The following is a 27,884-nucleotide window of genomic DNA, read 5'->3' as shown; positions in this document are numbered from 1 at the left end:
TTTTACTTTTTAGAGATTTATTGACAACAACTTCTTGCCAAATGTTGAAACTATCCAATTGGATTTAATTTAAGTATAAACATAGATAGCATGCATGTATAAAATAATGTAGTTTGATTACAGAATCTGATCCATATGCAGTAGTTACAAAAACAAATTTTGTAGAGAGGAATCAAAGATTATGGCAATGGGAGTCAATCTTTGTGTGCAGAGTCAAGCAATGCCTTTTGGGGCCAAAGAAGCATGACCAGGAAGTGTCGATTTCGAAAAATAATCCACTTTAGCCATGGCCCTATAGTGTCTACTTATAGCTGGTATTCTGCCACAGCATCCTATTCTATTTCCAAATGTATCCTATTCCTTTGTAACAACATTAGCTGGAGATTGCCCGACAATGTGCACAGAAACAAATTCATTGGAAATCTGAAGTTGATCAATGGACAATTGTCCATTCTGGACTAATTGGAGCTGTTGAATGAGAAAGGGCATGCTGTTTACACTTAGGAACACGTGTCATTCGAGGGAACCAGCAAATATTGTTTGTGCTTACCTGAGCTGGGCAACAAACTATGGCCTCTCGTTCTAGAATGCCCCACAAGGGGAAACATCTGCTCCACGCCCACATTGTCTATCCCCTTTAGCATCTTATATACCTCAATTAGATCTCCTCTCATCCTTCTAAACTCTAGCGAGTATAGGCCTAAACTGCTCTATCTCTCCTCATAAGACAAGCCCCGCATCTCTGGAATAAATCTAGTAAACCTCCTCTGAACCACCTCCAGTGCAACTACATCCTTCCTCAAGTAAGGGGACCAAAATCGTGCAGTACTCCAGGTGCAGTCTCACCAATGCCTTGTATAGTTGCAACAACACTTTCCTATTTTTATACTCTATTCCTTTAGCAATAAGTGCCAAAATTCCATTTGCCTTCCTTATTACCTGCTGTACCTGCATACTAGCTTTCAGCGATTCATGCACGAGAACACCCAGATCCCTATGCACTGAAGCATTCTGAAGTTTCTCTCCATTTAAATAATAAGTCACCTTGTTATTCTTGTGACCAAAATGGATAACCTCACACTTATCCACATTAAACTCCATCTGCCAAATTTTGGCCCATTCACCTAACCTATCCATATCCATTTGTAAATGTCTTATTTCTTCATTGCAACTTACTTTCCCACCTATTTTGGTGTCATCTGCAAATTTAGTTATAGTACCTTCTATCCCTGAATCCAAGTCATTAATATAGATTGTAAATAGTTGGGGCCCAAGGACCGAACCCTGTGGCACCCCACTAGTTACAGCTTGCCATCCAGAAAAAGACTCAATTATCCCCACTCTCTGCTTTCTGTTGGTTAGCCAATCCTCTATCCAAGTTAATATATTACCCCTAACTCCATGTGATCTTATCTTGTATATTAATCTTTTGCGCGACACCTTATCAAAGGCCTTCTGGAAGTCTAGATATACTACATCTACAGGATCCCCATTATCCACTTTGCTTGTCACATCTTCAAAGAACTCTTGTAAATTAGTCAAACATGATTTGCTCTTCATAAAACCATGCTGACTCTGATGGATTGCATTTTAACTTTCCAAATGCCCCATTACTACTTCCTTAATAATGGATTCCAACAATTTCCCAACGACAGACGTTGAACTAACGGGTCTATAGTTTCCTACTTTCTGCCTCCCCCCCTTTTTGAATAAGGGCGTTATATTAGCATTTTTCCAATCCACTGGAACCTTTACAGAATCCAGGGAATTTTGGAATATTATAGCCAATGCATCCACTATCTCCACTGCCACTTCCTTTAAGACCCTGGGATGTAGGCCATCAGGTCCTGGGGACTTGTCACCCTTTAATCTCAATAGTTTGCTCAGTACTTTTTCTCTAGTGATGGTGATTGTTCTAAGCTCCTCCTTCTCTATACCCTCTGCACTACTTGTTACTATTGGGGTGGGATTAGTGTCCTCCACTGTGAAAACTGAGGCAAAATATTGACTAAACATCTCTGCCATTTCTGCATTCCCCACTATTAACTCCCCAGTCTCGTCCTCCAAGGGACCAACATTCACTTTAGCTACTCTCTTTCCTTTTATATACTTGTAGAAGCTTTTGCTATCGGTTTTTACATTTTGCGCTAGTTATCTTTCATAATTTACCTTTGCTCTTTTTATTATTTTTTTAGTAACCCTTTGTTAATGTTTAAAAGTTTCCCAATCTTCCAGCCTGCCACTGACCTTTGCAATATGGTATGCCTTAGTTTTTGCCTTTAAGTTATCTTTAACTTCCTTGCTTAGCCATAGATGCTTTTTCCCCATCTTACCATCTTTCTTCCTCATTGGGATATATTTTACTTGGGAGTAATTGAATATCTCCTTAAAAATCTGCCACTGTTCATCAACTGTCCTACTTTGTAGTCTTCCTGCCCAGTCCACTAGGGCCAAATCTGCCCTCATACCTATGTTAGATTTTTGATAGACAAGGGAGTCAAAGTTTATGGGGGCAGACAAGAAGGTGGAGTTGAGATCACATTCAGATCAGCCATGATCTTATCAAACGGTAGAGCAGGCTTGAAGGGCCGAATTGCCTGCACCTAAGTCCATGTTCCTACGTTCCTAATTCTATCTGAAAATGACTAAATAAAAAATTGGCTTGAGGTAAAATAAAATTAGACTCAGCACACAACAGAAACAGAATGTTAGATTCACACAAAATAAAGCAATTGTTTACTAAATCATCACGTGAAAATGGTGCCACTTGGTGGTTTATTTTGTGTAAATTACCAGACCTTGACACAGATCATCAATGAACTTCACTGTTAACTTTGATCTAATGTCAGTAAATATGTTGTGCTAAAGTTGCAGACAGTTGGATCTATGTTTATCCTTTTCAAGGCTACAGTACTAAAACAAGTTAAGATAAGCTTTGAAGTGGAAGGTAACCTTCACCGAGTACATACTAGTCATTCAATGTGCAGAAACTTCCCCCTCCAATCAAGCAACTTCTTTCTACTGCTCATTAATCGTCTCATGCTATTGGTAGCAAGGGGCCATTGTCCAATTGCTTGAAGCCAATTAATACCTAGAATGCCCCCAACATTGATTAAAACTAAATAAAATGTGGGCTTTTTCAAGGTGGTGCTTTTATGTTACATGGAGTTTTCACACTGGCTGTTGCAAAAGCAGCAAAGATGACTTGATCTGGGCCTGGGGCAACTATCAGGAGGGCAGGGACAACCACCCCCTGAGGTCTCAAATGACCCTGCTACCCTCATTTTATACCCTTTTGAGTGAACCAAATAAAACAAATGAACAAATCAAGAACAAATTAAAAGGCAGCTCCTTAAAGGAATACTGCAAAAGGAAAGACAAAAGCTTAAAGGAAACTTACAAAATTAAAATGTGATGAATGGGCTCAACAAAGCACCCCAGTCCCCACAGTGCCCACCAGGCACAGAAGCCCCTCACTTTATAGGGTCTCAAGTGAATCCCCAGTTAATGGCCTGCACCTGCATACAATTAAATACAATTAACAGCAGTGATTATGCATAATGCTGCATATAATGATAATGCAATGCCCAGTAGATAAATGTGCTATTTGCTCACAATACATCATTTGTTTTAACTGATTTCTTCTCCACTGATGCTGCCAGACCTGCTGAGTTTTTCCAGGTAATTCTGTTTTTGTTTTACATCGTTTGTTCTCTTCATTGACAAGGTTCACCACCCAGACTAGAAACAGACACCAACATGGGTGCAAAAGGTCATCCGTGTACCTGTTAGGGGGAATATAGTAAGAATTTGTTGAAGGGGAATTACTTAGAATTCAGTGCCATCAAGTACATTAACAGTTAAGAGTTACCAGATGAACTTTGCATATCCTTAGAGCCTGCTATCACTAGGAAGGCCCTGGGAACTAGCCTGGAGATGGAGCATGGAAACAATATAGATTAAGTGTCCTGGGAACCAGACTGGAGATAAAGGTTGAAAACAATATAGATTAAGTATGCTCTTCAACAGATAAGGAAAGGCCAAATGGTTCCAGCTTAGATTGAGGGAGAAAGTTCTGCCTGGGTGTAGGAGAATGTGTGTACCTATATGTTGACAAGATTGGAATCTGAACAATGTTCTTGTATGTGACCAGTAATGTATAAATATGCTGAATACTTGTAATTTAGCAGAGTGCTACCTCTTGCTTGAGATGGCTCTCTCCTTGCAATAGCTCGAATAAACGATCGTAATCTGTACCTGAGCTTCCTGTGGTCCGTTTGGCAAAGCTAAATGTAATAGTTTAGCATAGCCGGCAGGATACTTGGATCAGATCCTCGGGATGGCTCTGCAAAGTGGGTGAGTATACTTTATTTACCAGCCATAGTTTGTGCAGTAAGCCTACTCGAGAATGGTCCAGTCAAGTATCAAAAGAATCAGGAGGAGGACTCAGGGCAGGAGGCGCCGGGGTAGGAGGCGGAGCTGCGCTGGCGGGCTAGCAGAGCCGAAGCCGCGCAGGGAGGCCAGACCACTACCATGAGAGGAGGCGGAGCCGTGCTGGCGGGCTATGGTTTTAAATAGAACCATAGTTGTAGCCGCACAGATGCCAGACCCCTGGGGAAAACAAATAGATCGCAAGTAATTAAGTTATCAGAGCCGCACGAACTAACTGCACAGAGACAGACGGGAATATAAGAACAGAATGTCGTCAGGAAAACAGGAAAGTGCTATGGAACTCGACTGGGGAGCCGCGGACTCCACCACGAGGTTCATAGCGGAACAATGGTGAATGGGAAGATGTGGCAAGATGATTGGGACCCAAAAGTTCCCCTGCTGAATTTTTTGTAACTTAAAAAAATGAATTGATCTAAGTTACAAGAGCTGTTTGTGCTGAAAAAAGAGGGGGAGAGAGAGAGAGAAAGGGGGTACCCCTAGTGGGGTTAATGAGCAGTGACAGGCAGAAGCCAAGGAAATGTGAGCTTCAGCCAGTTTGATTGTCCCTATAGGTGGAGCCTCCAAGATCCCTTTATTCCCCCCACTGCTACTTGAAGTTTTGGTTAGAGTATGAGAGTTTTAGGTCATTAAGTTCATGTTATAGGAATATAAATATATACCTTGTGTTTGTTTGTGTGCAAGGAAGCTTTTGTATATGAGCTTTAATGTGTTTCCTTCCTTAAATTGTCATTTGTGTGTGTAGTTCTGCACTTTAGAGTCGAAAGCCCCATGTTAGATTAAAGGAGAAATATACTCAAACATTCCAAAGTTTTGAGTATAAGGTTTGAGTAGAGATTTCTGGCAAAAATCACAATTTGAAGATATTGTAAAGATAAAAGTGCAGTGTGATTTAGAATGTTTCTTTTGAATAACTAGGATGCTATCCAAGATAAAGAATGTGTCGATAAACATATGGGACCTTTAATCTGATTCAAATCAATACACATGAAAAAGATGTAGTTTAATTTTGATAATGTAAATTACAGTTCTTACAAAGTTTAAAAAATTGCAGTTTGGTTCCTGATAAAGTTCTCAAAAGGGAATTTTTATTTTAAAAAGGTTTGACAACAATTGACACTAATTCAAATGCTGCAAGCTTTTTGCAATTGTCAGTCTGGACCCAAAATGTAAAGTTAAGCTCAAGACCTTGACAAAGTTTGGCAGAAATCCAATTTTTGGCTGAGTTAATGAATCTGGGATAATTCTAAATAAAAAAGTCAGACATAACTTAGTGGGTTACTTTTGAGACAATAAAATGTTGTTTGAGAAAATAAGGAAACAAAACATGTCAATGCCTGATTTCTGTTTTAAAACTGTTATGAGAATACTTTATTGGACTGTAAGTCTCTCCAGACAACCTGAACAAGATGAGATGGTAGCTATTGCATGTGAAAAATGGTATGAGGAAGTGAGACAGAGAAAGAGAGAGAGAGAGAGAGAGAGATAGAGAGAGAATGAAGCAATTTGTCTGAGAGTTGTACAGGCAGCTTCACGGCCTAAGGCAGGAAGCTAGGGATCAACAGATCATATGGGACTTGGAAGTAGAAGTTAGGTCAGAGCAAGCCAAAGTGCCGAGCATAGGAGAGAAAGTAATGGTTAAAGTTGCTCCCGAAAAACCTGGGTTTGCACCCAAGTGGGTTGGACCGTATGAGGTAATCATGACCAGCGATACATGCGCATGCGTGGACTTTAAGAGAAAGCCGCTGGAAGCACTGGTCACAGTTCTTAACTGATTCCATTCACAGAACTGATCTCAACAACCATCTGGTGACGACTGGGACAGTTATCTGCTTAAGTTCACAGAATGTTAATTGCAAAGTCGACGTTCGTGGGCATGGCGATACTAGCAACAAGGTCGGGGATCATCACTGCTGGTCCCGCACCGCAGGAGGGACTTTGGTACAACACAGACAGTGCCCAATGCAATACACAATGGGGAATGCTAAATTTAACTGTAGGAGATCAAGTGATTTTGAATTGTAGCAAGAGTTTGCTTCAGATCGGGCGGAGAAGTGTCAGGGGTATGACACGTGGTTGGGGGGCACTATTTGGGAAAACTGGCTCTTATGTTAAGTTTCTAAATTTAACTACTGTGTGTTTTAAGCATAAGGAGTGGGCAGGGAAGTTCGATTTTGTTTGAGAAAGAGAGAGTCATGTTTATGTAGCATGCTTGACAACATATGCACCGATGATTGCTCATTCCCACCCTAAGAATTCTGAACATTTGTGGCCCAAACAATAACGATGCACTGACTTGGGCAAATAGCAATCGTAGATGGACATTGGAGATACGCCCTAAAGGGAAGATTAGTACCACTACCCAGCCATATCCCACGACAGTATCAACAATCCGAGCAGGGGCAGTTGAAGCTTTCAACCCACCCCAACTGACCCACCTTGTCCGGTTATGAGTCTAAGACCTTTGAACGGCCTCATATTGGTTAATCATAATAAAGTCTTGTATAATAATGTACATCATGAGCTGGTAACTGTAGTCTTGAACATATCCGGTATAGCCCTGCCCCAGTGGTGCTCGGTCCATACCGATGCACTTTATACGGCTCTGATGGGCCAGTTGATGACTAAAGTGGTTCAGTTCAATGGCAGGATGCAATCAATGGTTATACCTCCAGGCTTAGGAGGGAACCGAGTTAAGCGCAGCCTGATAAATAATGCTGCTACGGTATTCAATAAAGGGACATCAAAATTAAATACAGACCAGGGCATGACACGGTTAATCCAAAACCTGGCTACTGTGCTCGAAAGTCATGCGGGGTCTATCAATAAACTGATTGGGATAGGGAAAATTATTTCAGATGAAGCAAGCAAAAATGATGTTTGCAACACCTATGGATCCTGGGCACAGGAACAAACCCGAGAGAATTTAAGACAGATTAATGAGGAGGTGGCTCCTTTAACGGTAGCTAATGAACATTTATTTAATCTTTCACGACATAAGGATCATGACTTGACTGGTTGCCAGCTCAGAGGTTTAACACATATATATAGAATGAATGTTGGTTGTACAGTGAATAGTAATATGCTAATAGGCATTGTCTTAGTGATACCTGTTATACCTACGTCAACACCCGGCAGAACATTATATGGAGTCGAAAATATTGGGGTGATACGGGGGGATTACTATATCAGGTAATATGACATTCCGCCATTCGCAGTAGACATAGAAGGGAATATAGTTAGCACCACATTAGAAGGGTGTAGTATACAGACCACCACAGTAGTATGTGCACATCCAATATATGAGACAGAAGAAGCAAAGTGCAGATTTAAAACAGCAGCAAATTGTACGATGGAAACTATATGGGCTGCAAAAGAACCAACCCATGTTGCAGCAAAAGATCCAGTACGGGAGCAACTGGATGTGCCCCATCCACAATCATTCAGTGTGCCTACACCTGCAGGTGCTGGCAAGGGTGGGGAAGGTGGAACTGGTCGAAATATATAAGAGAGGAATGACTACTATTCAGGTCATGGAAAGCCTTAAGGATAACCTGACACAATATTTGAACCAGTTCTCCTATGAAATTCCCTTATGACCAGAGCACCTAACCATGATTCGGAGGCAGGCTCAGCAGATGTAGAGAACTTACTATACATTGCAACAACAGGTTAGAGCCTTAAAAGAAGATATGGAGCAAATAGATTCCTCCACATGGTGGTGGTGGTGGAATTGAGGCTCAAATGTGCAAATACACCCGTGGATTCGGATTATCTCCCATGCCCTGGTTGTGATTCAGCTGATATTAGTTATATATTTAACATACTTGACTCATCGTACCCGAAGGTCGCAAAAGAGGTGGCGCTGGGGGATTTTAACAGGAGGAGAAGAGGTTTAGCAAGTCAGAGATCTGAATTGAAGGGCCAGGTGATACAGATGGTTTGACCTAGCACCTTTATGATCCAAAACTGGATACCTAGCCTGTATCAATGGATGGCGGTACGTAAAGGGATGGACAGTATCACTGTAGTTGGCTATCTTGGGCTAGGCCAAGGGCCAAAAGGGGGACTGTTAGGGGGAATACAGTAAGAATTTGTTGAAGGGGAATTACTTAGAAGTCAGTGCCATCAAGTACATTAACAGTTAAGGGTTACCAGATGAGCTTTGCATACCCTTAGAGCCTGCAATCATTAGGAAGACCCTAGGAACTAGCCTGGAGACGAGGGATGGAAACAATACAGATTAGGTGTCCTGGGAACCAGACTGGAGACAAAGGTTGAAAACAACATAGATTAAGTGTGCTCTTCAACAGATAAGGAAAGGTCAGATGGTTACAGCCTAGATTGGGGGAGAAAGTTCTGCTTGGGTGTAGGAGAATGTGTGTACTTATATGTTGACAAGATTGGAATCTGAACAATGTTCTTGTACGTGACCAGTAATGTATAAAGATGCTGAGTACTTGTAATTTAGCAAAGTGCTACCTCAAGCTGCTTGAGGTGGCTCTCTCCTTGCAATTGCTCAAGTAAACGATCGTAACTTGTACCTGAGCCTCCTATGGTCCGTTTGTCAAAGCTACCACAACTGTACCTCTTTGTTGAGAAATGCCCACATGAGATAGGAGTACCAGTGATGGTGGATGACAAATAGCCGGCAGGATTGATGGAGGTGTAGCATGGGTGCATGACTCTCTCCTTAGTTGCATAGGGTTATAAAGCTCAGGGAGTCTATTTTCATACACAGCACAACACAGTTAACAGATGTGAATTGAAGAGTCATGTGTTTCTTTTCACATCTTGTGGAAATGCTGCCCGATCATGGAATCACATCTAACATTGGACATTATGTTTTGAGTTTTGCAAGTATGGGTTGGTTGGGTATAGTCAGTATTCTGCCTATTGTGAACTGCTCCTTTGAAATTTGATATTCTTGTACCTGTCCTGATAAGTGAAAGTCTGTCCTGGAGGCAGCTCTGCACTCAACAGGGAGAGGAGGAGGAAGAGGACAACCAGGTTTTACCTTGAGGTAAGGGTCCACCAACTGCAGGGGTCATATCTCAATATGGCAGAGAACCAATGGAGAAGGTGGCTGTGCCTCAAGGTCACAGTGGCTTTGAATCTTTATGCAACCAGCTTTTTCCAGGGCTCAGCAGGAGATCTCTGCGGAATCTCACGATCGGCCGGACACAGCTGCATCAAGGCAGTCACTGATGCTCTGTTTGCTTGGCTGGGGCACACACATGAACTTCCTGATGGACGTGGCCTCATGGATGCAGAGGACCATGGGGTTTGCAGAATTAGCAGGCTTCCCGCAAGTGCAGGGGGGTATCAACTGCATCCACGTCACCATAACTCATCAACTTCATGAATAGGAAATCCTTTCACTCCCTGAATATGCGGATGATGTGTGACACACCAAGGCTTTCTGCATGTCTGTGCACAGTACCTAGAAGCTGCCACTTCAGCATCTGGCTCATTCATCCAGAGGAATTCGCACATGCCTCAGCACAGGTCTGTAGTTGGCTTCTGGGGGGCAAGGGGTACCCCTTAAGCATATGGCTGATGCATGACCCACTTTAGGTGGCCACAAACAGAGCCCGAAGAGCGTTGTAACAACAGCCACAGAGTGACCCACAATACAATACAGCAGGCCATTGGCATTCTCAAAATGCACTTCAGATGCCTTGAGTGCTCAGGAGTTGCAGCAGGGGTCTCCCGAATAGTAGTAATGTGCTGTATGCTGCATAATATGGCACAGAGGAGGGGCCTACCACTAGAGGGGACAAGAGCTAGGCCCATAGCCACATTATCTGAGGAAGATGAGGAGCAGGAGTGGGGAGGCCCCTGTACCGACTCCTGGATCTGATGAGGAAGAGGAAGAGGGCGGCAATGGCAGACCAGCGAAGGGGCAGGCCCATGTAGCCATGGCTGATTTGCAAGAAAGGGACATCGCTAGAAGACGGCTAATCTACATTAGGTTCAACTAGGCTCTTGAAAGCTCACAATTAAGATCAGTTAGTCCCCAGTGAGCAGCTTCCACATAATAAACGTTTAACATGGAAGCCACACTTGCTCAGGGAAATGCTCACACCCAACAAGAGAGAACGCCAACAGCACATAATGAAAGTCAGTGCCATCCACATGGCTGGAACCATGACCATCATAACCCTGGCTTCACTATAGTGCACAAACACACCTTGAGAAGTCCTTCACAACCTAGACCCTGCGCATATCTGTTAGTGGCTGCCAATGAACCAGCAACGATGCCACCCTGTGCCTAATCAAACCATGACCACAATTCTGAGACTGCCAGTAGGAAGCTGGACTTTACACCCAACACCTACAGGTAGTGATGTGCATTTAAAAACTGTGTAATTTTGATATGTACAAAGTGATAGTGTTACCATGGCGAACCCATTAGTGATTGAGGCAAGATGGTGCCCTGCATTCGCAAATGATCCTACAATGTGTCCCCCATATTGCCTCGGAGGAGGTGGAGGTAGGCTGCTCACCTCTCATTCACATGGCATTGAGGAACATGGTGGTCAGCTTCATCATGTAGGGGCCCAATGGGGACCAATTTCAGCTTTGCACACACAGCTATGATGGTTGCAAGCTGACCTTGCATGACTGCAGTCTGAGCTTGCACTGCAGCACTCAGATGTTGGGTGGCTTCCGTTTTTTGGGTTTTTTTGCTGGTTTTTGTTGCAATCGAAGTTGCAATGGCAGGCTTCAGATGCTATGTCATGGTTGGGTCCACAAATGTGCAAATAGAGTTAGCCATCATTTTCAAGGGTGGGGTCCAAGTTCTGCACAAAGCCCAGTACTAAGATGGACTCGTCCATGCTCCATGACATGGAACACAGGCTTTCTGACAGACTTCCCAATGCACCAAGCATTTGTTGTGCATACACATCAGGCTTCTTCCATAGGCCACCCATTGAAGCCCTCATCTGAGTCTTCTATAGTGGAATCTGTGTGTGACCTTGACCTCCATGGGGCTGGTATCTGTGCCATCTTTGACTCCTGCTTGAATGCAGGCCATTTGTACCAGATGTGGATACCCCCTTGAGGTATCCTCCAAACTATGTACGGTGTCAGTATCTAAGCTCATGGCTGTGAGTGTGAAATCAAGTGATGGCGCATTTTCATTGTCACACTCTTCTTGCTGTTCCTCCACTGCCTAACCAGGTTGCACCTCTTGGGTATTTGAAATGGCACAAGGGTAAGTTTTTATGGTGAGGGGAGTGGGGGAAAGCAACAAGGGTATGGATACACCATTTGCAGCTTGTAAGTCAGAAGAGATTGTGGAATGAGGAGGAAATGAGATATGAGGAGCATTAGATACGGAGATAACATCATCTCCTTGGTTTCAGCCTCACCGCCAGCCATGGCTGCAGCAACAAACATTGCAATAATGGCCAGCACTAAATCTTCCATGGGGATTAGTTCACAGATGCACTTGCCTTCCTTCAGGTAGCTCCTGCTGCCTCAGATTGTGCGACACCTTATCCTTCAAGAGAAAAGGAATTGTGTCAATGTGGTGCAACGTGTTATGGTGATGTGCCTGGGTGAATAGCTGGAAGTGTGTGTGGAAATAAGAGGATGTGCAGCTTGCAGCAGTGCTGAGTGTGTGAGGGTGAGCTGAAGCATATGAACATTAGGTATGAGCTCTAATTTATAGACATTGTTGGTAGGTGAGTGATCCTTTGAGCAGTCACAGAATCTTAATGGCACTGAAGGAGGCCATTTGGCCCATCATGTCTGCACTGGCTCTCCAAATGAACATTATAACCTAGTGCCATTGCCCTGCCTTTTCCCCATACCCTTGCACATTGTTTCTATTCAAATAATCATCTAACGTCCTCTTGAATGCATTGAGTGAACCTGCCTCCAACACACTTCCAGGTACTACATTCCAGACTCGAACCACTCATTGTGAGAAAAAGTTTTTCTCACGTAACACTTGCTTCTTTTGTAAATCACTTTAAATCTGCACCCTTATGTTTTTAATCCTTTTATGAGTGGGAACAGCTTCTCCCTATCTACTCAGTCCAGCCCTCATGATTTTGAACATCCCTATCAAATCTCCTCTTAGCCTTCTTCTCTCCAAGGAGAACAGTCCCAACCTTCCCAATCTATCCTCATAGCTGAAGTTTCTCATCCCTGGAACCATTCTTGTAAACCTCTTCTGTTCTTTCTCCAATGTATTCACATCCTTCCTATAATATGGTGCCCAGAACTGTACACAATATTCCAGCTGAGGTCTAATGAATGTCTTATATAAATTCAACATAACCTCCTTGTTAATGTACTCTATGCTCCTATTAATAAAGCCCAGCATACTATATGCTTTATTAACTGCTCTCTCCATCTGTCCTGCCACCTTCAATGATCTATGCATATATACACCCAAGTCTTTCTGCTCCTGCACCTCCTTCAAAATTTCACCCGATTTTATATTGTCTGTTCGTGTTCTCCCTACCAAAATGCATCACTTCACACTTCTCCACGTTTAACTTCATCTGCCACCTATCTGCCCACTCCTCCAACTTGTCTATGTCCTCTTGAAGTTCGACACCATGCTCCTTGCAGTTCACAACACTCCCAAGCTTCATATCATCCGCAAACTTTAAAATTATCCCCTGCACACCAAGATCTAGATCATTAATATATATCAGGAAAATCAAGGGTCCCAATACCGACCCCTGGGGAACTTCACTACAAACCTTCCTCCAGACCAAAAAATATGCATTGACCATTACTTTCTGCTTCCTATTTTTCAGCCAATGTTGCTACTGTCCCTTTTATTCCATCAACAATAACTTTTCTCAAGTCTGTTGTGTGGTATTGTGCCAAATGCCTTTTCAAAGTCCATGTACACCACATCAACAGCATTATCCTCATTGGTCTTTACTGTTACCTCTTCAAAAAACTCCAGCAAGTTAGTTAAACATGATTTCCTCTTTAGAAATTCATGTTGACTCTTCCTTATCAGCCCACATTTTTCCATGTGACTACTAATTCTATCCCGAATAATTGTTTCTAGAATCTTGCCCACCACTGAAGTTAAACAGACTGGTCTATAATTGTTGGGTTTATCCTTACAGTCTTTTTTGAACAAGGCATAACGTTTGCAATTCTCCAGTTCATTGGCACCACCCCTGGGTCTATGGAAGACTGGAAAATCATGGCCAATGCCCCTGCAATTTCTTCTCTCACTTCCTTCAATATCCTTGAATGCTTCTCATCTGGTCCAGGTGCCTTGTCAACTTTACGTACTGACAGTCTATTCAACACTTCCTCTTTATATATTTTGAATCCTTCTAGTGACAGAGTTCCCCTATCTGTCACCATGGCCTGGGTAGCATCTACCTCCTTGGTAAAGACGGGTGCAAAGTACTCATTTAATACCTCAGCTATGGCCCCTTCGTCCATGTGTAAATTCCCTTTTAGGTCCCTAATCGGCCCTACTCCTCCTTTTACCACCTTTTTACTATTTATATGCCTATAGAAGAGTTTGGGATTCCCCTTTATGTTGGCTGCCAGTCTTTTCTCATAATTCCTTTTCACTTCTCTAATATGCTTTTTCACCACCACCCTCCCCATCACCCTCTGAACCTTCTGTATTCCTCTTGGTTCTCAATTGCATTTTCTACCTGACATCTGTCATAAGCGCACGTTTTCTTCTTTATCTTAATTTCAATCTCCTTTTTCATCCAGGGAGCTTGGGATTTGTTTGTCCTACCTTTTCCTTTCGATGGAATATACCTTGACTGTGTCCGAACCAATTCTATTTTGAAGGTAGTCCATTGTTCAGCTGTAGCTTTTCCTGCCAATCTTTTGTTCCAGTCTATTTGGCCCAGCTCCATTCTTGCCCCATCAAAGTTGCCTCTTGTCCAGATAATTATTTTTACTCTGAATTGCGTATCGTCCTTTTCTATCATCATCCTAAAATGTACAATGATCACTGTCTCTTAAATGCTCCCCCACTGACACTTGCCCCGCCATATTTCCAATATCCAGGTCCAACAGTCTTTTCTTGTTAGGATAGGACACATACTGCTGTCGAAAATTCTCCTGAACATAATCTAGAAACCTTTGTCTCTCTCCACCCTTTAGACTACCACTGTCCCGGTCTACATTTGGGTAATTAAAATCCCTCATTATAACTGCTCTATAATGCCTGCATCTCTCTGTAATTTCCCTGCAGATTTGGATCCAGTTGAGTGTCTGAAAACCTTGCAGCCTGCTCTCTCCCCAGTTGTGTCATTCCTAGTTCCCTGGTCAGATTCACATCCTGCACGACAAACAGCACTTGCTCCAGCCACAACACATCTTCCATTAAGTGGCCCAGGTTGGTTTTAAGCAGTGCAGGCTAGCTTTAAGTGGTGCGAGTAACTCATAATATTACCCCTGCTGATGTGTCTAGGCAATCAACCATGTGGTTTCCATTGGGTGCACACACAGTTCGTTCAAATGGGCAAGTGGCATGAAGTTCACATGCATCACATGCCCAACAACCACCCACCCCTCTTCTCTCTCCATCGCCTCCCACCCCCCCCACCCCCCCACCACCCCGTTAAACCAGCTTATATTTCACCCCTCTCCTATTTTTACTTAGTTCTGTTGAAGGGTCATGAGGACTCGAAACGTCAACTGTACTCTCCTCTGCCAATGCTGCCAGACCTGCTGAGTTTTTCCAGGTAATTTTTATTTTTTGTTTTGGATTTCCAGCATCCGCAGTTTTTTTGTTTTTATTTCACATGCTCTCTGTCTTGCAATCAATTGTGCATGGCAATGCCTGCGCCCACTTCAGCCCACAAAGTATTCATCCATGCCGATACTTTTGCAGTCATTAACTTTGAGAAAGATGATCATATTAGTTATTAGAAGCCAAAAGGAATGGATTAATTCTATTTTTTGACATCTTATGCTAGCAACAACAAAGTGTGTTGCACACAAGTACAAATACGGATATTTAAAATCCGATATACTGTATCATGCAGTGGGAGTACGCAAATTAGTACTCCAATCCTCCAGTTTCTTTCTCAAACTTGGGAGTGGGAATGGGCCAAGTGTTTACTGTTGCTGCACTGGGAGGGAGAATAAATTCGAACTCATGGCCAGTTTTATAGCATGGGTAGGGGACTCTGAGAAGATCTTTAACAACCTCTCAGCTTTAAGTGTTGAGTAGAAGGGGTACCTATGAAGAGAGGAAGAAAATAACAAAGGGAAGAAATATGCAACAACTAATCATTGGACTTTTTAAAAATTTAACAAATAGTATCACACGCATGTAAAAATACTGAAGAACAAAGCACATTTTTTCCCACTGTAGAATGGAATTACACATATATATTATATTATAAAATAAACAGCAGTACTTCAGTACCCATTACCCTGTAACAAACACATAATGTGTTCACATGAAAAATAATTACATTAGACTAAGTATATATAAAACCTATAAAATAGAACATTGATTAATTTGGTGCAATTCCATTAAATGTCCTTGTGTTACAGTGGTTCTAGGTAATGAAAAAGGAGCAGGAAGCACGAGGGAAATGGCTCAAAGTGTTGGAAGCAGATCATTCTGGCAATGCATTGGCAAGTTGGTTAATGTTTATATAACCAGTAAGCTATTGGAGTAGGTAAGTGGGCCGAGATGTGCAATCTAATCCACCAATAGACATCCATTGGTTCATAACGGTTGTATGGATATACGGAAGTTAGTGCATCATGGATGGCATCAACAATAAGAGACATGTCTTTTGAACTGCTGCTACAGAAAGATTTCATTGTCATTGTCTGTCGATCAAAGTAAGCCTTCCCGTAATCCTCTTGTACAATTTCGGCAGCTTCATTCCACATTCTATCAGCTATGCTTTCAACATGATCACGAGTGAGGATGCCTGTGGCAGCTATGTAGTTTCCCAGCTCAATAATGCTGACTTTAACACCCCAACGGTGTTGTTCATAGCGCAGACAGTCTGTGAACGCCTCCATTCCAAAATTTGAAATACAGTAGGCAGAGTGGCTTGCTTTGCCCATGCGTCCAAACATACTGGCAACATTTACAACACGACCTGTAAACATTGTAAACAGCAAAATATACTTATTAATCCAAATGAATTAATAGAGAGCAACTAAATTCTTTCTTAGGCCAAATCTTGTCTCACAGATGCTTTCAGGCCTTCATTACAGAATCCTAAATTTCTTACTGAGGTGCATCCACTTCATTCACAGAATTTTGCAAGATCATAAAATATTAGAACCATAGAAAAGTTCTGGCACAGGAGGCCATTCAGCCCATCATGCCCGTGCCAGCCAGAAAAAAGATGAAAAAGAAACTAGCCGCTCGTTTTAATCCCACTTTCCAGCACCTGGTCTGTAGCCTTGCAGGTTACAGCGCTTCAGATGCAGATCCAGGTACCTTTTAAATGAAAAAAAAACAGAATTACCTGGAAAAACTCAGCAGGTCTGGCAGCATCGGTGGAGAAGAAAAGAGTTGACGTTTCGAGTCCAACATGACCCTTCAACAGAACTTTTTGTTTTTACCTTTTAAATGAGTTGAGCATTTCAGCCTCAACCACCGATTTAGGCTGTGAATTCCAGACACTCTCCACCCTCTGGGTGAAAAAGTTTTCCTCATATCCCCTCTAATCCTTCTATCAATCACCTCAAATCTATGCCCCCCGGTAATTGACCCCTAAGCTAGAGGAAATAAGTCTTTACTGCCTACCCTAAGCCTCTCATAATTTTGTACACCTCAATTAGGTCACCCCTCAGCTTCCTCTGTTCTATGAAAAACAACCCTAGCCTATCCAAACTTTCCTCATAGCTGCAAATTTCAAGCCCTGGCAGCATGCTTGTAAATCTCTTCTGCACTCTCTCCAGAGCAATTATGTCCTTCCTGCAATATGGTGACCAGAACTGTACACAAAATTTCAGCTGTGGCCTAACCAGCATTACATACCTGCTTTTGTATTCAATACCTTGTCCAATAAAGGAAAGCATTTCATATGCTTTATCACCTTATCTATCTGTTCTGCCACCTTCAGGGGCCTGTGGACATGCACTCCAAGATCCCTCACTTCGTCAACCCCTCTCAAAATCCTCCCATTTATTGAGTAACCCCTTGCTTTGTTTGCCTTCCCCAAATGCATTAGCTCACACTTTTCTGGGTTGAATTTCATCTGCCACTTTTATGCCCACTCAGCCAAACCATTGATATAATTCTGGAGACAACAGTTATCCTCTTCACAATCAACTACACGGCTAATGTTTATGTCATCTGCAAACTTCCCAACCATACCTCCCACATTTATGTCCAAATCATTAATATACACAACAAACAGCAAGGGCCACAACATTGAGCCCTGTGGAACACCACTGGAAACCGTTTTCCATTCTCAAAAAGGCATTATGTACAAATTATTATTTTAACCTCTTATTTTCTCATATTCTCTTAGGTTCCCACTATTTTTATTCTCCCTCTTTAAATTTTAGTTGGTTGCTGATCTCTCCATCCATGGCACCCTAAAACCACTTGTAGTTTCCTTATTTTTTCATGGAACATAAAGCACTTATTCTACACCTTCGAATGTTCTTTTTTAAAAAAACATCTCACCGTCTCGCTACAGTTCTGTCTGCTAACTTTACCTTTCACTTTACCTCAGCTTGTTCATTCCTCATCTTTCTGAAATCTGCCCTCATTCAAGCTGATGTTCTAGTTTTTGGCTAGTATTTTGACTTTCTAATTAGCTCTCAACTGTTGTCATATTGTGGTCTCTACTCCCAAGGTGTTGGCTCATCCACTTGATCTACTTCATTGTTCTTTACCAGATGTAGGAATGTCTCCACCCTTCTAGACCTGCTAACATATAGCTTAAGGAAGGAGGCCTATACATACTTTAGAAATCCCTTTCCTTTTTCTCCATTCACTTTCTATCTGTTCCAATCATTAAATTAATAATTCACATCTCCAAGAATAATAATGTTGCTTTCCCTAAAAAGCTCTCTTAACCTGATTGCACATGTCTTCTTCTGTTTCCTTCCCACAGTTTGGAAGTCACTAATACACCTCATTAATATAGCATCCTTTTTCACCTTGAGCTGCAATCATGTTAGGAGTCCAAGTCAACTCTCTCTATAATGTGAATTCTCTCTTTAAGCAGCATTGCCACTCTGATTCCTTTCTTATTTTTCTAGCCCTCCTTAATATATTTCAATATGCTTATTTGTATTCTCCTATAGTCAAGTTTCTGTTAATACTATTGACAACAACTTGCAATTATATAGTGCTTTTCAACATGGAAATATGCGCTTAAAATGCTTCATAGAGACGAAATAGGCAAAAAAAAAGGTAAGACAAGGAAGTAGAAAAAGGTTCCAGGGTGAGAGGCGGAAGAAGTCACAGAGATAAGAAGGGCTAAAGGGGTTTTAACATGAGATTGAGAACGTTACAAAGGGCAGAATCGTCCAGTCCCACTGGTGTCGGGTGGGGACACTAAGGCAAGCAGGCAGAAAATCGGTTTATTACATTGTGAAACCAGTTTGCGATCATCCACTCCACCTGTTTCACACCACCGCATATCGGAAACCTAATTTCAATACTTTAGCATATCGTTACAAGCCCTGCTCGCCGGAATCATCCCCCCACATCAAATTTACTGCCCAGGTTGGCGTGACTTCAGAATGGCGTACTTCATGACTGCCTTTAAAAGACGTGCACCTGGCGACCTGAACTTCAAGGGGAACTCGGAGGTGAGCGCTCACAACCTAGAGCAGCGCTTGCGAGCATCACCCGTAGGTTAGCAAGGAAGGGGGGCCACGCATTTGCGGGGGACATAGGCAAATCGCTTATCCCCAGCTGGCTTTCAGTGTGGTGCTGGGGCAATGGCTCAGTGCGGGTCAGGCTGGGGACTGGGATGTGGTGATGGCAAGGCAGCCCAGGCGGAATGAAATACACAAGCACATGCTGGGGGGCGGGGGGGAGTGGGGGGCAAGGCAGCCGAGACTGAAGGAAATACACAGACTACAAATTAATGTGCGTTTCAGGGGGCAGCAGAACAACTGGACAACTGGGCAAGTTGTAGAATCTCCATGCAAAAGGTGGTCATGGCACAGGCATTGGTGGAAGCGCTCACAGCCCCTTGCAGTGTCTTTATTAAGGTTTGGATCAGTATCCCTCATGGCTCATATAACAGCGCAGCCTGGCTGTGTGGGTTAGGAGAATGCTTGCGCCTGAGCTGAGAGCACAGCATGCAGCCCAATGGCTGAAACTGCCACCAATCAGTCAAGTGGAATGGGGCGGAGGTGGGTGGGTTTTGGACAGTCATGAAGCGCACTACACACTGGCCATCCAAGTGGCGGCCAGCACGCTCCTGCATGTGTTAAGGGATCTTCAGTCTTAACCAAGAGAGGCTCTTAGGGCACATACGCTAACGCACATGTCTCTCTCTTTGATCCTGCAGGAGGAGAACATCAGGATCATGTAACCTGGTGATTTAGCGGTATGCTTCACAGATTACAGAGACCAGGGAAGAAGAAGAATGCGATGGAGGCGCCTGACTCAGCAAAGGGAGGAGCACCTCCCTCAAGATGAAGAGGAGGCAGGGTCTGTTGCGCACACAGCTGAAGGTCCACAGCGAGACGTTGTTCGTAGGCGCTTCGCTAGACCCAAGGTCCATAGACAGCGCTCGCCATTTCTGCAGATGACTGAGAACCAGTGTGGCTGAAGGCTGCACATATCTAGGGAACTGGTCGGTCACATATGCCACCTACTACAGGATTTGGCACCATGGGGTCATGGAGAGTATCCGCTGCCAGTGGCTGTGAAAGTGACCGCGATGCTCAATTTTTACACCAGTGGCTCCTTCCAGGGCTCCACAGGTGACCTGTGCAGGATCTCGCAAGCCTCCATGCACAAGTATATCCAGGTGGTCATGGACGCCATCTTCGCAACGGCACAGAACTTTGTGCATCTCACCTGCGACCAGGAAAGTTAGGAAGTAAGAGCGCTGGGATTTGTCCCCTCTGGTTTTCCACAGGTGCAGGGTGCTATCGGCTGCATTTACATGGTGCTTAGATCTCCATGGCAACAAGCAGTCAACTACGTCAACCACAAGGGCTTCCACTCACTGAACGTTCAGCTAGTGTGCGCCCACCACAAACACACCCTGCAGGTCTGTGCATGATTCCAATGGATTGTCCAAGACTCCTACATCCTTAGCAGGTCTTAGATCCCTGGCATCTTCCAGGGTCCAGAGAGGCTGCAAGGTTGGTTCCTCGGGGACAAGGGCTACCCACAGAGGACGTGGCTGATGACGCCCATGCAGTGGCCTCAGACAGCAGCAGAGTGACGGTATAATGAGGCTTATACCGTGACCTGGACTTTGGTGGAACAAACAACGGGTATTTTGAAAATGAGATGGAGCACTGCAATACAGTCCACCGAGGGTGTCGTGCATCATTGTCGCTTGCTACACACTCCACAATGTGGCCCTGCAATGTAGGGAGGACCTGGCTGAGGAGAAGATGGAAGAGCTGCATGTCTCCTCTGGTGAAGAGGACGTCGAAGGGGATGACGGTAATAAGGTCCTCGAAAGCAAGGATGGCGATGATGAGGCCATTACTTTCCACAAGATTCATGGAGGATGATGACGAGATGCAGTGGGAACAGTCCTGACATCCTCACCTTGCATCTGTGAACATTTGACTCCTGTGTGGCTGATGGCAGCTCACATACCCTCAGTGCTCAGACTCATGTCATGGAGGCACAGCGGAGGCCCTAATTGTTGCTGGATTCCAGGAGGATGATGGCGACATGCAGTGTGGATACTCCATAGATCTTCACATTGCATCAGTCAATGTCTGACTCCTGTCTGGCTGAGGGCAGCTCGCTTCTGTGATCAGGGTCATAACATGGAGATACAGCCATGAAGCTTTAAATGCACCCGATCCTTTGTCAGCCTTCAGCACCTGAACCCTTCAAGAGCACAGTGTCACTGGTCACAGATGAAGAGATGGGGGCCAGCTCCACCTTAAAGGTGCTGAGATCACACAGAGAGAATAACGGAACTCTGTAATGCCTGCCCACGACATCCTGACAGCAAGGGCAAGCACCATCGAGGTACAGGGATCACTATTGTGTCCAGTGAGTGTGAAGCCAGATCGGACTCAGCAGATTTCTGGCCTCCAGTAGTCCTCCGAGTGCCGGAAACCTGGGAAGTCCCTGCTGTGGATCAGACAGTGCAATGTGCTCACCAGTTTGTGACCCCGAGGCTACTTTAGAACTAGGCGGTGCGTGTTTCTGCGCTGGTGGAGGGTGCGGGTGAGCACTGTGATGGGTCTTCAATTAGGGCGTCATCAGATTCTTCTTCCGAGGTGTCTTCATGGCTTGAATCCAGGACCTGGCTCATGGACCACCCCCCTGGCTGCTTCCCAGATGTGCCTGTGAAAGCAAGGAGAGATAATTAGTGCATGGCAGGGGACTGCGGAACAGGGGAGCTGACTCACAGGATGGATGTCTGATGGATGTTGCACTGCTGGATCCTCACTTGGTTGAGCACCGCTGACCTCACTGTCAGCACAGGAACGGTCCAGATCGTCACTAACCAGCTGGGTGACTCTATTCTCACAGTCTCTGAGGACCTTGATATCGGGCATTCCTCCACCAGTCTATGAACTCTCCCTTTGGTTGTGCGCCAGCTTGTCCTGCATGAAAACAGGTGGAGAGAGTGTAAGCAGGACGCCTGCCAGGTCAGGTGACAAGGATGCCTGGCATGTGTGGGTGGGGAGTGGTGCCATGGATGGAATGAGGACACAATCCACAGGGTAAATTAAGGTGTGTGTGTGAGAGAGAGTGAATGGTGACGTCCCTTGAACTAGCAGTGAGTGAGATCCCTGTGGATGTATGATGGGTTTGTGAGTGTTTGAGTTGAGAGTGATGAGAAGAGTGACTTACCCTGGCGGAACGGAGGAAATCATTCATCTTCTTTCTGCACTGGATGGCCAACCTCTTCATTGCAGCACTGGCACTGACCACTGCCTCCCCAGCTGGAGATTGCAGGACCTCCTGCGGCCAAAGCGGGGGTGGGGGGACATCACGCCAAGCCTCCAAAAGGCATGCAGTGATGGATCACTGAACTCTTCTTGGCTTTCAGGACCATGTCTTCTCTGGAGCAGTCCTGGGCTACAAGAATTGAGAACTGTGTTCACAGCTGCTGTTTAGATATGGCGCTCAGAGTGAGGAAACAGTGAGGCAATAGCGTCATGGGCGATTCAGCAGCTGCCCACCAGCCAGACGGCATGTTTCCCGTTGCTGTATAATTAATGAGGCGGGAAGCGGACAATACGGCGCAAAAGCCCGCCACTGCAGCCAGCGGTAAAACATCTACTTTCACGCCCACGATTAGTGTAATTCTGGGACGATTCCGCCCAATGAAAGGCCATGAATCGGAAGAGTTAACTGTTTCTCTCTCCACAGGTGCTGCCTGACCTGCTGGGTATTTCCAGCGTTTTCAGTTTTATTTTAGTTAGGAATGTTAATCTTTAGTATTTGGAGGAACAGGAGCCAACAAAAGTAGCAAGGATAGGGTGATGGGTGAGCAGGACTTGGTGCAAGATTGGATATGGGCGGGATGAGTGGAAGTTTACAGCAGGTAGAGTATGGCAGGACAGCAGGGAGAGCATTGGAGTCAAATGGAGTCATTGGAGGTGAGAAAGGGATGAAAAGACCAGGCAGCAACACGTTCAGGGTATTTGGAGAGGAACAGGAGGTTGGAGATGGGGTGCTAGTTTGCAAGGACAAATGGTTGAAGATGATGATTTTGATGGGAAGGGTGATGACAGCAGCTTTGAAAGTGAGAGTGACTGTACCAGTGATATACTCACATGTCCACTGACAACCATTCATCTTTTAATTTATTTTGAAATCTCCTCTCTTTTGCATTCATGGGTCTTTTTCTGATTAGCAGGATGTGACAAGTGGAGTCTCACAGGGGTCTGTACTGGGGCCTCAAATTTTAACAATTTATATCAATGATTTAGATGAGGGGAGTTAGTAAATAAATTTGCAGATAACACAAAGATAGGTAGGAAAGTATGTTCTGAAGAGGACATAAGGAGGTTGCAGACAGATATAGATAAGTTGAGTGAGTGGGCAAAAATCTGGCAGATAGAGCATAATGTGGCAAAATGTAAATGGTCACTTTGGCAGGAAGAATAAAAGAGCAATGTGTTATTTAAACAGAGAATGGCTCCAGAATTTCGAGGTACAGGAGGATCTAGGTGTTCTAGTGTATGAGTCACAAAACATTAGCATGCAGGTACAGCAAGGAATTAAGAAAGCTAATGGAATGCTATCTTTTATTACGAGAGGAATTGAACATAAAAGTAAGGATGTTATGCTTCAGTTTTACAGCGCATTGGTGAGAGCACATCTCGAATACTGTGTGCAGTTTTGGTGTCCTTATTTAAGGAAGGATGTAAATGTGTTGGAGACGGTTCAGGGGAGGTTTACTTGATTGATATCTGGAATGAGCAAGATGACTTATGAGGAAAGGTTAGACAGACTGGGTTTTTTTCCACTGGAGTTTAGAAGAGTGAGGGGTGACTTGATTGACGTATATGACATCCTGAACAGCATTTATAAGGTGGACGTGTAAAGAGTGTTCCTCTTGTGGGTGAGTCCAGAACTAGGGGGCACTGTTTTAAAATTAGGGGTTGCCCTTTTAGGACAAAGATGAGGAGAATTTTTTTCTCTCAGAGGGTTGTGCGACTGAAACACTGCCTCAGAAGGTGGTGGAGACGGGGTCATTGAATATTTTTAAGGCGGAGGTAGATAGATTCTTGTTAGGCACGGGAATCAAAGGTTATTGGGGGTAAATGGGGATGTGGAATTTGAAACACAAACAGATCAGCCATGGTCTTATTGAATGGCAGAGCAGGCTCGAGGGTCCGAATGGCCTACTTCTGCTCCTATTTTGTATGCATTCCTTTAGTCTGCTTTTACCACCCCAGCATTTCCAGCTAAGAAAACGTGCAGTATAACTAATCCTTACCAAAGCCAACCATAAGATTGAAAAGAACAGGCCCATATTTTTCAATCCTATTCTGTGGGAAACAAACTGCTTAGGGCCCCCAATGGTACTGAGGCTGGGAATACACCGTTCCTTCACTGTCACTGTGTCAAAATCCTGGAACTCTCTCCTGAACAGCACTGCAGGTGCACCTACGCGGGGACTGCAGCGGTTCAAGAAGGCAGCTCACCACCACCTTCCCAAGGGCAATTAGGGATCTGCAATAACTTCTGGCCTAGCCAGCGACACCCACAACCCATAAATAAATAAATAATTGCCGATACACGCCTGTATTCCTTTGTCTATGCCAAATTTCATAGAGCACATTTTTGAATCAGTTAAAAAGCAAATTGCTTTGGCTCCCTTAATGAATTAGGCTCTGTAAGGTTTATATCCAGCCACAATTTTAATTTCCGGGATTGTTTAAAACTTAAATATATCTCAACCAGAAGAGTTATCTGAATTCTCAAACCATACTGCAAGATTGAGTGGCATGCAATAAACTGTTTGAAATAGGCCGCAGGCTCACTAAACGAGGAGCTGCAGCTCACCAGACAATCCCGGGTGGCCCATTGCAGAAGAATTATTAGTTACATGTCAAATTTGCATGGCCACTACAGCAGCTCATCATGATTTACGCACTGTTGAGGTGAAAGGTCATCTGACCACGCAGAGAGATTCAGAGGGCAGTAGCTGCATCATTAAAGCACCTTCAAAAAAGGTAATCATCTTCAGGATTTTTTGAGAGAAATACACCTGTTGCTAAGGCACAGTTCTTATTTCATAAACTGCAGAAATTCTAGCTTAGGACTGGTATAAACATTTGAACTAAAGCAAGATTACCTCAACGCTCATTTTTTAAACTGACAAGGAAATACTGCTGCAAGTTTTCACCAGGTTAATAGAAATATCAAACTGCATTGTTAATAAAATAATAGTTAGAAAACTGGAAAGGCAACTGACACACAGCTTATACAGAAACATAGTGGGGAAATAATGAGCGAAGCCAGGTTAGATTTTTAACTGAACCTTGTGTTTGTGTCAATTTTCTTATAAGGTAATCACTACCTGACAATTATCTGAGGGCTGGAACCCAGTTTTACTCACCCTTTGCTCGCCGGATGAGGGGCAGGAAGGCCTTAGTTACTCGCACAGTTCCCCATAAGTTGACATCTACAACTTCCTTGTAATGTTCCACACTTGTGAATTCCACCTCTCCAAAAGTTGAAATGCCGGCATTGTTCACTATACCCCAGAGACCTGAGTAAAGCACATAAGGCATTTGATCACTACAAGCTGTTCGTGCATCATATTTATTACCCTCGATGTATCATACAATGGGAAATTTAGGGAAAAACCCATTTTTAAAGCCTGCTGAAGCTGACCTGACATTCTAAACCACTCTCAAGTTTCTCGCGGAAAAAAAAAGGATTTTCACCTTTCTGACCAAATATAAATATCACCTCTGTTTGAATTCTCACATACTAGTTACCACATACTGAAAAGCATCTTATACTGCACTCACTTTGTTAGACTTTCACTTTACTGACTAACAATGAGAACTTTCATCAGTGCTACAAGGGAAAGAATGTGGTAAAGGTTAAACATGGAGAAGAAAGAACTGGTGTTGGAATTTGGGAGCATAGAAGTGTTGGTTAATGGGGGACCCCACCCACATACTCGTCCCCACACAGCCAACCATGTTTTCACCCCACCTAACACACAATATACCATACAACTAGTCAAACATTACGAAGAGGCTATTCAATAGTCTGTACCAAATATTTGAAAAAAATGGAACATGTGCCTGCAATCCCATTTAATTTTAAAACAGAAAGAAATGAAATCAAGTTTAATCTGTACTAATTTATCCCTCTCACCTCTCAACTACAACTGTGCCTTTGCTTCTGAAAGGAGATCTGAATTGTTTCTAAAAGTAGATCAATCGAGCATGGATAGAATGTCACTGGCATCTATTTTCAGGCTTTCACCACCTGGTGTACGCGTTCCACAGCTGTCACTCCTGTTAGCAGGTCTATTTCCACACAATGGGCTAGATTTTACAAGTCCAGGGGAGATGGGGTTGAGGGCAGAGGAAGGGAGTCCAGGAAAGTAGAGGGGAGCCAGATCAGGGTGTTTCCCCGACACATTCTCCCCAACGGAGAACAGGGTCGGGCTGGTAACAGGACTGGCTTTTATGCCCCATTTAGGGGTGATTTGGCAGCATCAAAGGAACTTGGAGCAGCCTCCCTTCTGTGAAGGGACTGCCGACTCATTGGAAGCAAGCTATTGGAGCAAGAGGCTCCAAGCCCCAATGGCGGGACAACATGGATGTAAGGCCACGCAATAAGCTGCAGAGGGGTTTCCCGTCCATCCTTACTGGTGCCAGAAATCTCCTGTGCAGCTCTTCTCTGTTGGCCAGCAAGGGTGCCTCATGGTCCCTGACCTCCATCAGCAGTGCCCACCTCTCCCAGTGGGGCTGCCAGCCTGACATTGCTATGGGCCAACTGAATGGGCCAGCAGCATCGGGAGCCTACTTATGAGCACAGGGATGGGCAATTAGGAGGCCGTCTCCCTGTAAACTGCACTGGCAGTCTCGCTGCTGGCAATTGCAAGCTCCGGACACCTAATTGGTCATTGGGTTTTGGTAGCCTGTGGGAAAATCCAACTCAATGACAGACTAGAGCAAGTGGGAATCTAGCAGCTTGCTGTACACTTGCACTCACTCTGTTCAGCGTCCATAAGCATCAATGGCTGACTCCAAACATCTAGGGAATGCGTGTGTCTAGATATGGCATAAAATTTCAAGGCCAACCTCCTTTACATCAGTAGATCCTGTTATACTCAAGAAATCTAGCTGGTGAAGGATATAACTGGGGCCAATCTTCACACACTTTCATAAGTATTTATTTACACAGTTACAGATTGCAAGCAAGCACCTCCAAGCCCAAGAACCACAGTAGCAGTCTGTGTGTATTTACAGGGACACAAGCGGATCCCTATTTAATGCCCAATTGCATACAAGGGCAATAGAAGGGCAATTAGGGATGGAAAATAATATACAATTACAATTAATATACAATTATCAGATTTCTGTTGCCAGGGGTTTCGTAGTTGACAAAAGACAGCTGTGGAAGTGAATTACAAAAGTATTTTCGACTATAAATAAAGAGCAGACAGTGCAGAAGCCTGAAAAAGGGAAAGATAAATCCATACAAACTTAAACTTATTAGCAACAGACGGTAAAATATTTAGCACTTTTTAATACTTCTCAGCCAAATGATAAACTCCACCTCAAGAGTAATTTGTGTGCTTGAATATTATTATCTGTGTTAGCCAATTGACTAACTC

At 43.9% G+C, this 27,884-nt stretch overlaps 1 protein-coding gene across 1 annotated transcript in view; it reads right to left on the bottom strand.

The window, feature by feature from the left end:
• Positions 1 to 15,699: 15,699 nt before the first annotated feature.
• The window catches only part of LOC144693910 (D-beta-hydroxybutyrate dehydrogenase, mitochondrial-like), a 35,890-nt gene continuing 23,705 nt past the window's right edge, over positions 15,700 to 27,884 (bottom strand). Inside the window, exons 4-5 of the mRNA XM_078564120.1 lie at positions 25,641 to 25,793; positions 15,700 to 16,535 (exon numbers count right to left, since the gene is read on the bottom strand). Of these exons, the coding sequence (XP_078420246.1) occupies positions 16,066 to 16,535; positions 25,641 to 25,793 (623 nt within the window). The 3' untranslated portion in view covers positions 15,700 to 16,065. The remainder of the gene's footprint in view (positions 16,536 to 25,640; positions 25,794 to 27,884) is intronic.

The sequence above is a fragment of the Cetorhinus maximus genome, chromosome 19, assembly GCF_964194155.1.
Source record: "Cetorhinus maximus chromosome 19, sCetMax3.hap1.1, whole genome shotgun sequence".
In the NCBI taxonomy this organism is placed as follows: Eukaryota; Metazoa; Chordata; class Chondrichthyes; order Lamniformes; family Cetorhinidae; genus Cetorhinus; species Cetorhinus maximus.
This window is presented reverse-complemented; position numbering and strand designations above follow the sequence as displayed.